The sequence below is a fragment of the Clinocottus analis genome, unplaced genomic scaffold, assembly GCF_023055335.1.
Source record: "Clinocottus analis isolate CAN_PGR_092001 unplaced genomic scaffold, fCliAna1.0.p SCAF_4, whole genome shotgun sequence".
Lineage (NCBI taxonomy): Eukaryota > Metazoa > Chordata > Actinopteri > Perciformes > Cottidae > Clinocottus > Clinocottus analis.
The window spans coordinates 6291352-6306615 of NW_027176153.1; the positions used below are offsets into that span (position 1 = coordinate 6291352).

Here is a 15264-nt window from a genome sequence, read left to right on the forward strand (position 1 = left end):
CTAGTAACAGAGAGAGCGTGCAAAAGGGACAGAGAGGAAAGAAGGAGTTTAGCAAAACTGGAAAGAAGAGGAGGATGGGAGGCAAGGAAACATCTTACAGGACAGATAAAGCAAACAAGATGTTATCACAAATCAACCTTCCAAATCGACATGAGGAAAAATAGTATTTGTTTTAAAATGAACAGAATCAAGAGGTAAAAGTGCTAAGATTATTTATCACATGATTTACTAACATGTACATCTGGCAGCCTTATATGAATAACAGATGTCAGCATACCGTAAAAAGGCCAGAAAACGGAAATTCCCTAAACGCACTTGGTTTCACAAGATTAATTGTGAAGGTAAAACACTGATGGCCTTCACATGATGAATGGAGAGAGGCTGATTGGTTGGTTAGGTTCAAGTAGTGCAGCTGGTGTTTGGAAAGAACTGGACTCCACTGATATATTTGAAGTGAGTGAGGAAGAGGGGGGACTTTCCCTGGATGCAGCACAGATGTCAGTGCCTTGTGAATACCGGTGCTCAGCCAGATGTTGTTGGTCAACACTGTCCATTTAATTCGAGAATTCATGATACTTTAGATTGTTAGAATATGTTGAACAGTATTCATTCAGCTTCTCATTATGAAGACACAACATATTAGTTTCAGCTTTTATAAGTTCATGAAAGTAAATTGTAGCATTGTGGTCACCTATACATGTCTTGTTGAGCATTTGATTGTAAGTCATCTTTTCGTATGACTTCTAGTTGCAAAAATTTGCCAATGGGTGATGTCACAGTGGCTACATCTACATCTTTACAGCCTGTGGTGCAAACCAATGAGGAGGTTACAGAGAACCTTTATAACTAACATAGCCGAGGACCAGACTGTAGCTATAGTTATGCCTCATTATTGTACTGAATTAAACAGCCCGTATGAAACAATCTGTAACTTAATTAGGTTAAAGAAGCCGTAAACTACTTGTATTTATTTAAGGTTAAAAACTCACCACTTCTCTCATCTGGGAAGCATGTGCATCGTACCACAGTAACAGTAATTTAGTCATAGAAAAAAACATTTGGAAATATGGATCAGTGATGAGGTTGAGGTCAAAGAATGAAACATTAACAATGAAAAGAAATAACTGGGTGTATAAATTGTTCCTCAAACTATCAGGGACACATGGGATGGCTTCTTATAGGCACACAGAAGGGTAATTCTGACAGCATCTTACTACTAAACACGTATAGTCTTGGCATGTACGAGGTGAACTGGAAGTCTACTGGACATAAAAGGCCCTCTACAGCCACTATGCAGCAGCTACGGGGTTAACTACTAATGCTGGCTCACAAACATCTTACCGGCGAAGAACATTGGAGACTTATGGCGCAACTCTTCCATTTTCTGGGCAAACAGGGCGTTCATCTCACGCTGCAGGGTGCCTACAGCCCTCTTGCGGCTGTCGAGGACAGAACGTGGAGGCAGCACAGGAGACAACTCCAAGCTGTTTAGACTGCTAAAGCTATCACAGCTGCTGCCGTCACTGAGCGAGAGACCTTCATTCTCATTACCATTTGGGAATGTGGCCAATGTCGGACCACAGACAGTGCCGTAGTTGGGCGGAGTTGCCTGTTGCCATCGAAGGCTGGTCCTGCAGTCTGGGGTGAGGCTCTGCGCCAGTGTTACATTGTTGGGGGAGCATCTTCGGGGAACGCTGCAGGATCGGGCTCTACTCTGTGATGCAATGGGCCGTAGTCGGATGTGCTGGACTCCCAGAGTTTGTCTGGCTTTGGCTCTTGGGAAGGGGATAGGTTGGAGGATTGCTTTGGGCGAGTACTGAGACTGGGCCTTTGTGCATGAGTTCGGAAGGGCAGGTGACGGTTGTGACTCGTTCTGGGTGGCAAGCTGTTGGGGCTTGGTCACAGGCTCTGGCTGATCTGCTCTCTTGGGCGAAGAGGGAAGGTTACTTCTCTCCTGTCTTTCTTCATTGGCCATTTTGACCTTACATCCCTGACTTTCCTTAACCTGACCCTTTCTTCTTTCTGCCTCTGGACTCTCCTTGGAGCCGATGACACACGTGATACAGTTTGAAGACATCCCCACCCTGCCTGAGCTACTAAGTGCGACACGGGCGAACACCCCTGGCTTTGCATCCAGCGGGCCATGAAAGCGGAGCCGATTGGCTCGTTTCAGAGGGTCACTTACGGGTCTTCGCCGAGCAAGAAGAGGGCTCTTACCTTTACCCTCCTCAGGGTGAAAAGCCCCATTGGTGTCAGGACAGTCCCAGGGGCCCTTGGCTTGGTGGGATGCCAGCGATTCCCTGTTGCGGTTTTGTGGTGGTGTGGGCTGGTGAGAAGCGGCAGCAGAGGCCTTGTCCCTATCCTCCGACTCTCGTTCTTCACTGGCGCCCTCTGAGCTGTAGTCTTTGGTGTCGATGGCGATCTCTGGGAAGCCCTTCTTGATTTTGGGCTGGCCTTTGGTGGGTGCGCTGGCTGTGCGGCGCAGAAGGTGAGCACCGAACGGGTGCTTACGGCTGTGCTGCGCAGCAGCATGGCTGTCCAGGGAAGACTGCTTTGGGTTTCTGTGAAACAGCCCTTTTATGCCGGTGACTGCTCTGGCCTGACAAAAACACATCAAAACATCACTGTCAAACACAAATTGGATCGTACCAAACCAAAATCAATAAGTCACAGAAACATGAACATGTTGCAATAATGCAGGTGGCGCTGGTCCGCACTGCATTATTGCAATTATACATGGGCAAGTTTTGTATCGTGAGCATGCCGAAAAACAAATTCCATCAATACCCATTCACACAAAAAATTCTCTGTAAAAACACGTGTGAATGATCACTCAGTCAATTGCATGATCATTCAGCTGTAATCCATGCAGCTGTGTTCTTTGAAGTCCACTGGGATTCAAAGTGCAACCCTACCACTTTGAGCACTTCTATATCTGTAGACAACAAATGTAGTCCCAGTAGTACGTCATTGGTGAAACAAACAAATGCTTGTCAAAATTAAAGCTACAGTGGCTACAACTACTGCTGTTTGGAGGCCTTAGAAAACTCTTGCCCAATCTCAACCACAATAGTTCTAATAATGCAGTTATTATTTTAAAGTATGTAGGCTTGTTTTTCAACATTCAAAAAATCTGAATATTGAAGATGCTATAATCACAGACTTTCTGAAAATAGTGGCTTTAACATGAAAGGAAGAATCCAGATTGCTGCGAACCAAAATAAAGAGACTGAAAAATGACCATTATTAAGGCTGGTCTTCAAACTGTCTAATGTTCAGAGGACACAGACCTAAAGAATGAATAACACGTCATGGATGTTTGTTGTGCCTCTGGGTGCTGCATGATAATGCTCAAACATTACAAAGACTGGGGCCTAATTGATGACAGTGATGAGGACAAACAGACAATGACATCAATGATTGTGAAACTTACATTGACAAGACAATATTGCACAATGTCACTGGACCACCCAAAAGAAATGTCAAACCAAATGGAGCTTTAGTGAGACAAGGCATTATATTATGTTACCTAAAACCTTTATTATTGTTAAAAGTTTCAAACAATGTGAAAAAAGTAGATCCAAATAGTCTAACTGTGGTGAAACGCTGACTCAATCACTATCAACGTTAAAGGAATAGCATATAAATAAAATATTTGAAACATTGGCTGAACTGAACATGACAATTATTGAACTAACAGGGAACTCAATATATAACGTGCTGCTGCCTGGGGAGCCCCTGGATTGTCTTTAAGTCTTTCAACTTAAAACAGAAGTGTTTATTTTAGTTAAACTGGAAGTATGGGGGTTCCAAAACATGTTTCAACCTAATTTTTAGTGCTATCGCCCCAAAGGTTAAGATGTTCAATTCTGGATTTGAAGGCTGGATTTACATGTTTGACTAATAGACAGGTCTCCTAATGGAGAGACACGATTCTTGAGATGCAAAAGGGGTGGAACAGCACTACATCCCAGCTACAGTGGATGTTGGAAGAATTTGACTCTATGAAATACAACACACGTTTAATACTCAACATTACAAAATGATTTAATATCCAAACGAACCAGACTGAAAGCTTGTGGTTGCAGCTACAATCCAAATCCACAATCTTACATGGTTGAGTCAAGGCAACAAGGTGACTAATGCCTGGCTCGGCAAGTCCACAGCGTGGACAGCGCAGAAGTCAGTCATCTGACAAACCACTGCTAAGAAGAATGTTTCTACTCGGTGTTAAAAAGCAAGGGTGGAGCAAACAAGATGTATAAATGCCCTCAAAGGCACTGGAACATAATACCCCTGCAGTGCAGCACAGTGAAAAAAAAACTCCTGAGTTAAGAGAAAAATAATGCTCTCTGCAAAAACACCAGGGAATTACAAAGAGGCAGATTTCCTGGCTCATACCTCTCTTGCCTCTATTCAACTCTGTGTAGGCTGATGACTTTGGATCTACTTGGGGGGGTCAGTGAAGATGCAGGCGGGTCAAGCCGTCATAACTCATGGAGGCATGAGTTGGCCTTATAGTTTTTAATGCTTGCAGTAAGCTGACAAGAGGGGGCTGTGTGTGTGGTGGTGCGAGTGGGGGGGCATGTGGGTCATGCAAGATGCCGACTGGGTCTCACTACACCTGGGTTTTGAGTGGCAGCTTCAGAGCTCCTAAAAATGTCCTGCTTCTAAATGGAGCGTTTGGAAATAGAGGGGTCCACTGAAATCACAAACAGACACAGGAAGAGAGCGGAAATCAGAGAAGGGGGAGGACGAGGGATATAAGAAATGGGAGGGAAGGGGGAAAGGGCGGGGGGCAAGAGAGAAATCACAACTGAGAGAGAAAGGAAGTTCAGGACAATGTGAACAACAGAGCGTCCATTTACAATGTGGTTGGAGGAGACGGCTGAGACTAAAGTATAGAGTCAATGGGAAATAAAACCAAAGCGTGTGTGATGATAGCGACGGCTGCATTATAAATGACCCAAGAATAACATTTTGAAACAGAAATAATACATCTGTGGCTGCACCATTTCTATTTTGCTGAGTAATTTTATATGCAGAAATGTATTCTCAGCAAGTGTTCTGGTTCATCCCAGGGGTCTGGTCAGGTCAAGTTCTAAACTAAATGTATTTCTCTCTGGAGCACAGGCACATGAAGCGACAAACCAAACTATTGACACAAAGTTGGATACAAAAGGTTCATTGTATAGTGGACTAATAGGATTGTTTGGCCATAGGGGAAACAGAAATAAAAATACATTTTTAAACAACCCAATCAAACCATATAACTGGTGTGGCTTATGTCTTACTTTATAAAAAGCTATTTAAATATTAATACAAAGCCCTAAGCAGTATAAGGAATTATTTGGAAAAATCATCACTTTCTCTGGATACAAAATACACTTTTTTGAAATTGACAGCTGTAGGAGATGTCAGAGTCGTATAGAACATGCTGCTGTTTGTAATCGGGAGGTGGGACTTGAGATTGATTACATGTGGGACGACAGCTGGAAATATAAAAAAGATGTAACCAAACCAGGGGAACATTTATCCCGTCCAAATGTAAGGCCATCATAACCACTTCATCTTTACTGCAAAAATAATTACTGGCAGCCTTTACACATCATTTTTTCTCCACAAACACACAAGGAATCTGTTGTGTTTGAAAAGCAAGAACATGTTGGGAATTGAGCTTGAAAATCTTCTCTCCTTGCTAATGCTAGTACGCATACAACTGATGAACATTCCTGAAATTGTCTTAACGTCCTAACATTCTTTGCAAGCAAAAATATATTACTGTCATGAATTTCCATGTGTATTTTGATTTGAATATTGTAAAACAATTGGCCATTTTAACTATGAAGTACATGACAACTACAAAACAACAACAACTTGAAGTTTCTTATAAAAATGTTCATGTGAACACAAAGTGAACGCAAAGAGAACACATTTTTCACATGATTTCAGCGACCTTCCTCAGTAGTACCTACCTTACCAGTGATGTCATTCACAGCTACATGAACAAAGATGGAAGCCTCCTCCATACCTTCCAAGTACACGTGACGATAACCTACACACATGCACACACACACACACACGCATGAGTCAAACGCAACAGGGCACATGTGACACCTGCTGTACCAATCAGCAGTAGAAACAACTTTGTATATGTTCAACTTCTAGCAGCTGAGTCCAACTAAAGCTTCTTACCAGCAAAGTCTATCAGATCAATTTATCAGAACTATTTTGGAAGTCTATAACACACTCTCGTAGTATCTAACAAACACGTTTCGATACCAGGTCATCTTAAATCTGTAAGGTTTGATACTCATTCAGAAGTCTATATGCGAATGACAATCAGTTATTCGTTTACATTCATCCCAATGAAGTCCCCAACCAAGTCTATATGCTAAGCTAGGCTGTTGCACCAAAACATTTTTCTATAAATAAGTTGGATCAAGCTACATCATATAAATCATTTTAAAAACACCGTCAACAATTTGTCATACCTGATTTTTAACCTCCATCGTACCATGTTCATTCTGTTGCTTTCAACGAATAGAATGTCAATGTCTATGGAAATTACAACCCCTCAACACGAGAAACATTTAAAAAGCAGGCAGGTGAGGTGAGGTAGGGGGCGGCGGGAGGGGGGGGGGGGGGGGGGGGTCAGCCATCACCTCCATCTCAAAGCAGGTGCTTCACTGTGTCTTACCTGGAATCATGCTGTTGAAGGCGATGGTGCGCTGGCCGATGAAGTCCTGGCCGATGGGGTCATGATCCCACACAAGGAAGCGCACCAGGGCGAGCTCCGGCATGTGGACCGTGAACACCAGAGTCTCCTCCCACATCGGGTTGAACCCTACAGGAACCGCCCCAAAAGAGGCAGGATGGGGAGGGGAGGGGAAAAGACAGAAAGGAAGATTATGAGAGGCAGCAGGAGGACGAGTGTACGACCAATAGAAGAAGAGAGAAGTTAGGCAGGTAAATGGAGAGGGAGTAAAAGAGGGATAGAGACAGAGGACAGAGAGAGCGGACGGACCAGGATAGTCAGAGAGCAAGCTCAGCACTCATCAATTATTCAGGGTGTGTGTGTGTGCGAGCAGACTGCTGCCTGGGCACGTTTCCACGTGCTGAGCTCATCAATTATAGATCACAACCCATACAGACAGCGCTCACACCCACACACAGAGAGAGGGTCCAATTCAACCTTTGCATTTCTCAAGTCAGCGCATACATACATTAATGTCACATGTTGAAGGCTAAACACAACAAACCGCAGCTCTCCTCGTGAAAACACCAGGACATCATGTGTGTCTCAGTGAAGAGAAAACAGGACTGACAGCCAGTGAGTGGTCAGGGACCACAAGTATCCACAATACACTTGAGACATTTACTGAAATGACTTGGGGTCTTTTTACTCTAGAATTCCAGTTTTAAAGAGTGACTTGACTACAGGCAGATAAGAAATGTTTCACTGCCCTCCTGGGTTAAATGTTTTAAGCTGGTTTAACCTCTGACCGCTGTGGTCAGAAAAGGGTTTGGTAATAGAAAACCCTTTTCACATCTGAAAGGATTCACAGGATCATCTGTGATTTAAAGTTTCAATGGCTTGCCATATTCTGTTGCATCTGTAACTGTGGAAGGAAAATGTTTTAGAGAATCATGTTGTCACGGCCATAGAAAAACATAACCGAATGTTTTATCCACATGAGTTAATATCAAATCCAATGAGGAGTTGTACATCTCATAAGACAGCAGCCCCAGCAACAGCTGCAACAAGACATAAACACACACACTTTCCTAATGTTCCTCTGTGCACAGTACATATTGTTGGCAGAACTTTCAGAACATTTCAAAAGGAAAAGCATGTTGTTGTAGAGAAGTCAGAAATACAGGATGGAGGGTTTTTGTGGTATCTCAAGTCAGATACAAACCACGTGGTTTCTTGTTGTTTGAGCATAGGGACGTTTGTTAATGGCAAAAAAACACCTATTTTTAACTACAAGAAACCCACTCAGATTCCTGCTTGCTGAGAGCCCTGAGAATGCCCGAGAGCTCCAGGATCCAGGAAATGGCCCACTCCTCCCCTCCTCAGCAACTTCCCCTTGGCCGTCTGAATCATCAGATGAAACAGGACCTTTTCTTTTTATTGGGGCTTGATGCTATTGATTACTACGGGAGAGAAGTGTGATGTTGACATGTGTGACACTTGGACCCTCGCAGATGCTCAAAGTATAAATTTTGCTCAAGCTATCATCAATTTAGTAGTCTTCTATGTAATTTTCCCTTTTCAAAGTGAAATAAGTTAAATTCCAATATTTTGTATGAATACTGATTATTTTTTAGTTCTACGTCATGGATGTCAACTGACTAGTGGACCTTTGTATCTCTGAAAATGTTTTTTGCAGTGAGCACGTTTGGTGAGAAAATACATTATACCATATCTGAAAAATATATGGGTACAAGGAGGAAAAGAAACAAACCTGTTAATACCTCTTCATAAAAAGCATTTATTCCAAAACATTCACTTGGCAAGCTGTCTCGTTACATAAATAGCTTAATTTTAAACCCTGATTAAGGTCAGACGTTTGTTATGAGGAAGCAGACAAATCTTTCAGTGGTGGTGAATAAGCATGATACAAGCAGCCTTAAAGCACACCAGGCAACTAAAAACTTGATGTGAAATGATAACAGATTATTTGCCATGGACATAAGAACTGAATGAAACGATGCATTTTCTCTGCATTGGTATTTATTTACTGGAACTTGGGCTAATCTTAACAGGCCGACTTGATGACACAGTATCTGAAGTTCATCTGGATGGATGAACCAGAGTAATTCACCTCTCCATCAACTCACCATTATCATCCACCACTCTTGTCTGCTCCTTGCAGCAGTCCACTGGGAGGCCAAGGACCTCCACCTCCACGAAGGGATCAATGATCTGACACAAAGACATCACAGTGTTGAGTTATTGCTTCATAGAACATATCTTTATTGTCAACCAGGGGGAACATTTGTCTTCAGCTCCATAAACACAAGAAACAACATAAAAAGAAGACAAGCAGACAAGGTCTTATTGAACATACAAACGGTTCACGTTCACTCGCACACACACAGTCCTACCTCTCCTCTGTCTCCGAGCATAGAGTCTTTGGGTTTGGGCAGCTGCTGTCCACTGATGATCTTCAGCACTAGCTGCTTCTTCATCTGACCTGGCAGAGGCTCATCAAGGCTGGGGTTAAAGGCACCTGAAGTGGGATGAAAGGACTGCTTATTTGTGATCCTTTACTCGTAAATAACTAATAACACTGCCAATGGTAATCATGTTTCGGCTGCTATCACACCTACGCTGTGTGGTTTAGTTCAAACTAACTGTAGACTGAGACTGTGTACTTTGTTCGTTAAAAAGTATGCAACAATGATCCCCTGATAACTCCTCTATCACTGACATTCAAACCAGTCATCTGACAAATCTATTCAGAAAAATATAGATCAGAGGCTTTAAAAAGCTGCATAAACTTTTGCAAACTTAAAGTAATCCTGAAGTCTATGTTAAAAACAAACCCATATGACTGAGTGAAACGATGTGAATGGATAAGTGTTTCATATGCTGACCGTCACACATGCAGGCCGGCTTGAGGATGTAGCCACAGTTGCCATTGCTGTAGAATTTGGCTCTGTTGAGCTGGAGGACCCGGCCCTCTGACTGGTAGTTGAGTGCAACTGAAATCAAAGCGGTTCACATCATTATTGTCATTAGTCTTAGCAGCCTGACAATTACTTTAAAGCCACAGTGAGTCACTTTCATAAAAACAACTCCGTCATATTTGCTATATCCGGAGACAGACAATCTGTGAAACAATCTGGTTCCTCTGCCTCCATTTAGTGCTCTTAACGCCATTTGGAAGGTTCCATTGAAAGGAGAAAGGACCAATCAGAGCCGCGGAGTATAACAAAGCTGCCAATCATTGCTGGTGAAGCTTGCGAGCCACGCCTCAGATGCTTTCAGAAACATAATATAGAAACTGTTTAGCTGTAAAATTAGAAAGTTTATGACCAAAACTAAGCTCTGAAAACATCCGACGAGTAAAAGGGGCAATGCAGAAACAACATCAGCGCTCCAGTGCTTGACAGTTTGATTAAAGTTAACGAGCAGTGATGGACAGCTGTGTCTCCTTGGCTCTGATTGGCTGTTTTTCTTTTAGGTGCAGTTCAGTCTTTCAAATATCATCAGGAGCAATAAAAAGAGGCCCAGGAAGCCGTTTTTTGTTTTTACAGACTACCCTTCTCATGTACTGCTGTCATGATATCGTGCTTGTTTGAGCAATATGATAATATGTTATTCCTATTAAAGTAACACGCTCCAGTTTTAATGTGCTGACAAGCAGCTGCTGTGGGAGGGGAAAAACACTGCAGCTTAAAACTAGGGATGAGTCTTTACAAATCAGAATGAATGAGCAGCATTAAAAACATCAGCTTGGGTGCAGCTCGTACCGAGCTGGCAGCCGGCGCTCCAGAAGGGCTGGGGGTTGAAGTTGGAGGAGTCCACGCGGTAGGAAGACGGGTAGATGCGGGAGAGCTGCCGCTGGTTGAAGTGGATGAAGGACGCCGCTTTCTGCTGCATCACCTGGTGGGCTTTAGTCTCGCTGAGCGATGACACCTGCCAACTGCAGCTGGCTGCCGGGGCAATACAGAACAAACACAGAATTCAGATTCTATCAACAATATTAGATGGTTTTTGATGGACTAATATAAAAGAGAAGTATTATTATCCTAATATACTTTGAAATGTCCCATATAAACACACACACACATATATATATATATATAGATATCTATCTATAGATATTTATCTATAGATATCTATCTATCGATATATATCTATATAGATATATATACAGAGAGAGAGAGAGAGAGAGAGAGAGAGAGAGAGAGAAAAAAGGTGAGATGTGATTGGTCAAAGACCGTTAATAAGCGAGTGTCAAGCTGGCCAGCAAACTGGCTACAGAAACAGAAAGCAAGGCAGCAGGAGCACAGACAAGAGACAGGAGCTGCTCAATGAAAAAGACCAGTAAGGCTAGTAAGGGTAAGGATAGTTAACAATCCTCGTCAGTCAACTCGGTTTATATTTTACTTTGATTTTTTAAACCTCTGGATTCAAACAGCTTGTATGTTTTGCAGCAACATCTGCTCATGTTCAAAACTCTCTGCAGATTCAAAACATAGCCCTCATGTCTGTGTTCTGAGCTTTTGAGGACAAACTTGAATTGTAAACAATACTTGAGCGGTTAATAACTTAGTGCACAACCTGACCGGTGGTGTAATCTGGAGGGTCTGAAAGGCCTTTTTCATTTCACGTTCAATTTAAATCAAAATGAATGTTAAGGACACAACATCCTCCACAGCTAACCCACATGTTTATTCAGGCAGCATGAGGTTAGCAGAAATGCTCACCTTGTGCCTCAACGTCATCGAGACCCACAGAGCGCGTGTATTTGACCAGATCAGACAGAGCTCTGGATAACTTCATGGTCTTCTTCTTTCTGATGGGTCAACAACGGTCAAGGGTTACAGGAGTAAACACATTCTGTCCTACTATAACATAATAGAGTAGAACAGTACTTATTCATACTTTAAAATGACAATTGATTTTTGTTGCATTCTAATTCTGAGTTGTTCAGAAGGTATCAACATCTGTCCATTGTATTCATATGATGTGTGTAATCATTTACATCTGTAGAAGACGATGACACACTTGTGGGGTGTGTGTGTGTGTGTGTGTATACAGCATACTTGTTGTGGTGCAAAGGGGCACGGGAGGCGCTACTTGTACTCTCTTGGTCCGTGTCTGTGTCTTCAAAGCTCAACGTCTTCTTCAGCTTGGATGTCTTTTTCTACAGAGGATAGAAAGTTTTAACGAGTGAGTGACCACAGAATAATGGAGAGATGATTGTAATGGTACAATTTAATTTAAAAAATGCACTGAATGCTCTGTAAATGCTTTACAGTCAGACCAAGATGTGAAAAATATTGATATTTTTATCGCATGGCAGGCGATTCATGACACAAACATTTAACGATATTCAGATGATTGGCAGGTGAGAAACTTGAAAAATGGAAACACACCCATACATCATGAACACCAATAGGCTGACAAGCTCTCAGATGGCAGGTGTGGTTCCTTCTGAACCTCAGGGGGATGAAACACCCAAGAACAGCTAGAAATAGCAATTTAAAGAAGAAAAAAAAACTACACGGGGAAAAAACAGCCATCTGTCTAAATATCAAACATATTGTATTTAAAAACAGTGTATCAGATTTATCATTCCATATGTCAGCATCACACAAAAATGTAGTCGTCAGACCTTTCAAAAATAAATATAGCAATAAACAGTTGACAATAATGAAAAAAGACAACATGTATTGTTGCATATTTTTTTCTCCTCATTTTGATAAATCTGTGCGTCAGGTCTAGAAAATGAACACATTAATGGGGAGAGCCATCATGATCCAACCGCCACGTGTGATTTTACATCTTGGACCGCTAACATGGGCGACTGTGGCTCAGTGGTGAGCAGGGTCGTCTTTCAATCAGAGGGTCGGTGGTTCGATCCCCGGCTCCGCTAGCCCATGTCGATGTGTCCTTGAGCAAGACACTTAACCCTAAATTGTTCCCGTGGCTGCGCCTACGGAGTATAAATGTGTATGAATGGTTGATTATACTGATGGTACCTTGCTTGGTGGCTCCTCCCATCAGTGTGTGAATATGGGTGAATGATGTCTCGTAGTGTAAAAGCGCTTTGAGTGGTCGGAAGACTAGAAAAGCGCTGTACAGGTCCATTACCATTCAACAGGAGACACAAAGCGTGCCTTGACCCCCACAACACGTATACACTGAGGCACAAGTGAAACACGACACCGTTCCACCTCGCTATCGTGGCATTGTTCTGGCCTTGTGTTCCCTATTGGAGGTTGACGCCCGGGTGCTCTGGTTTTCATAGAGATTGACGCCCACAAAAGGACCCAAACACAGTAAAATGAGAAAAGTTCACTTGAATGAACTTTTTCTGCCTTTCAGAACCATCTATTTGTTTTTCTAAAAAACAACAATAAAAATACTTGTACAATTAATGTCCGTGGTGATCTGAAAATGATCTGGATTTGTACACATTGTTGAATGCTGTGTTGGATATTTCAGTGAAACAGCATTCTTCCTGTACTTAGTAAGTTCATGGCGTTTGATTAGGTTTGACGCTATTTTCCTGTAAACAAACTAAGCTCACAGTTCCAGCATGCACACAAGTACAGTTTGAACACAGAAGACCAATTACGAGTATTATTAAATCTAGCCAATTTTATTGTTTGATGCATAGGTGACGTAACGAGCCACTACGTCGCATGACAACATCATCCACAGATGACAGGATGGGAAATTGGGTCAATGTACAGAGTCAAAGAGACAACAACTAACCTTGCGTTTCGAGAAGCTTCCCATGAAGGTACGTCCTGTACGCTTGTTGCTGCTGGGATTTCCCTCGTCCGCTGTGTCCGTACCGTCCTCACTTTTACCCTACCGGCAGAGGAGAAACTAGTTTTGTTCTCAAACATTTTAGAGATTTATAACAGATACAAAATACGGATTAGCTCTTCCTCTATGAATGACTGTATGTTTGTGCTGCATTTCTATGATGTAGACTCATTTATTTTGAGAATCTATTTAGGATCATTGAAAAAATTAAATTCAAACTGATCGCACTAACAATAAATCTCTTCACTGACTGTTCCTACGAAAGCTTCGAGAGGCAAGTGAGGAAAAAAACAACTAAATTATTTTTCTCTTCTGTATTAAGACTCAAAAACATGGTGAGGATAACATTTTCAAGTTCCTCAATAGAACTGAAAAATAACATGTTTTCTCCAGGTAGATATTATTTTTTCCATGTGCTCTAGGTTTATATCTTGTGTGTTGGCAAGTTCTGTAAATTAGTCCCATAAAGAACATGGGCTTGTGGTGCATTTCAGCCTCTTGTGGCCAAAATGTGGATCATAGCAACAAATATATTAGGAAACCCCCAAAAAGTATATCATCCGCCAAATTGCTCAACTGTTCCTGCAGAAAACAAGGTCACCTTGTCTCCCAGAAGACAACTTATATATGTGCAGGTCTCTATTAATGTCTTGGAATCATGTGTACGGTTAGACAAGCCTGTAGAATCCTATTCACGCGCTGCAGAAGGAGAAAGTCATTTTAGATCTCTGCATCACACTGAATTGTTTTTTCTCACTTGCCTCTCCCTAATTCTCTTTGATCTACTGTGAGATTCAAATAAATCATAACTCAACATATCAAAACAAAGAGACAGTTAAGAAGACTCGTCAAAAACTACATTTCAAAAGACAGTTTATTAAACTCGACACGATGAATACAGACAGCTAGTTTAGTTGTGAAAAGATGCGTAAAGAAGTTAACAGGCCGAGTATTGTAAGTGTGAGAGAGCTGATTTGGAGAGAAATATTTCATTAGGCAGCACATTTAATGGGACACTCAGTGCTCCAATCACAGCTCAAACAGAGCCCCATTGTAACGTTATAAAACGTGATAAACTTCACATATCTAGATGTCTATCTGTATTCACGAATCATAAAATATCAAATAACACAGTAATCAAATAATTAATTAATCAAATTCAAAAATCAATCAGTATTTTCGGTAAAACTAAAGAAAAGGAGCAAAAAGTAAAGTTAGTCCGAATAAAAATAGTTTTAGAGTAGACCAGCTTAAGAACATTATTCTTTATGTCTCTAATCAAAAGAGCAAGAAGACCATGATTGCCGTCAGCTTCTTAGCTCGTATTTATATTCATAGATATTGAAGCAACAATTTGAATATTGGTTCAGCGTGCGATCTGTTTTTCTTCAAATGATACATTCGTATTAAGTTGCATGCCACACGCAGAACAGATAGCTCAGGGATTTGAAAGACATACGCTCACCTTGGAGCCGGTTTTGTCCGTGGGCTTCCCGGCAGGAGGGAGGGCCGTGATGGTGAAGCTGTCCGGGTCCTCTCTGTCTCGGATCTTGGACTCCTTCATCAGGTTGTCCAGCTTTTTCTTGGACATGTTCTCCACCTGCTTCCTGTTGGCTGACGTCTGGAGGAGGAGGGAACAGTTGCACAAAGAAATATGGATATAATATATCATTATACGTGACACATGACTGTTTCTGTCTGCTAAGAGTTATTGCACATTTTTTTATATTTTATGACTTAAAAAA

General features: G+C 41.8%; 1 protein-coding gene across 5 annotated transcripts in view; it reads right to left on the minus strand.

The window, feature by feature from the left end:
* The window catches only part of plch2a (phospholipase C, eta 2a), a 126187-nt gene that overhangs the window by 3941 nt on the left and 106982 nt on the right, over nucleotides 1-15264 (minus strand). For all 5 annotated transcript variants that reach the window (XM_068597011.1, XM_068597010.1, XM_068597009.1 and 2 more), the window contains 11 exons: nucleotides 14985-15140; nucleotides 13463-13561; nucleotides 11785-11885; nucleotides 11446-11534; nucleotides 10486-10668; nucleotides 9607-9714; nucleotides 9115-9239; nucleotides 8848-8932; nucleotides 6701-6847; nucleotides 5976-6055; nucleotides 2218-2599 (listed from right to left, as the gene is read on the minus strand). In XM_068597011.1, the coding sequence (XP_068453112.1) occupies nucleotides 2218-2599; nucleotides 5976-6055; nucleotides 6701-6847; nucleotides 8848-8932; nucleotides 9115-9239; nucleotides 9607-9714; nucleotides 10486-10668; nucleotides 11446-11534; nucleotides 11785-11885; nucleotides 13463-13561; nucleotides 14985-15140 (1555 nt within the window). The remainder of the gene's footprint in view (nucleotides 1-2217; nucleotides 2600-5975; nucleotides 6056-6700; nucleotides 6848-8847; nucleotides 8933-9114; nucleotides 9240-9606; nucleotides 9715-10485; nucleotides 10669-11445; nucleotides 11535-11784; nucleotides 11886-13462; nucleotides 13562-14984; nucleotides 15141-15264) is intronic.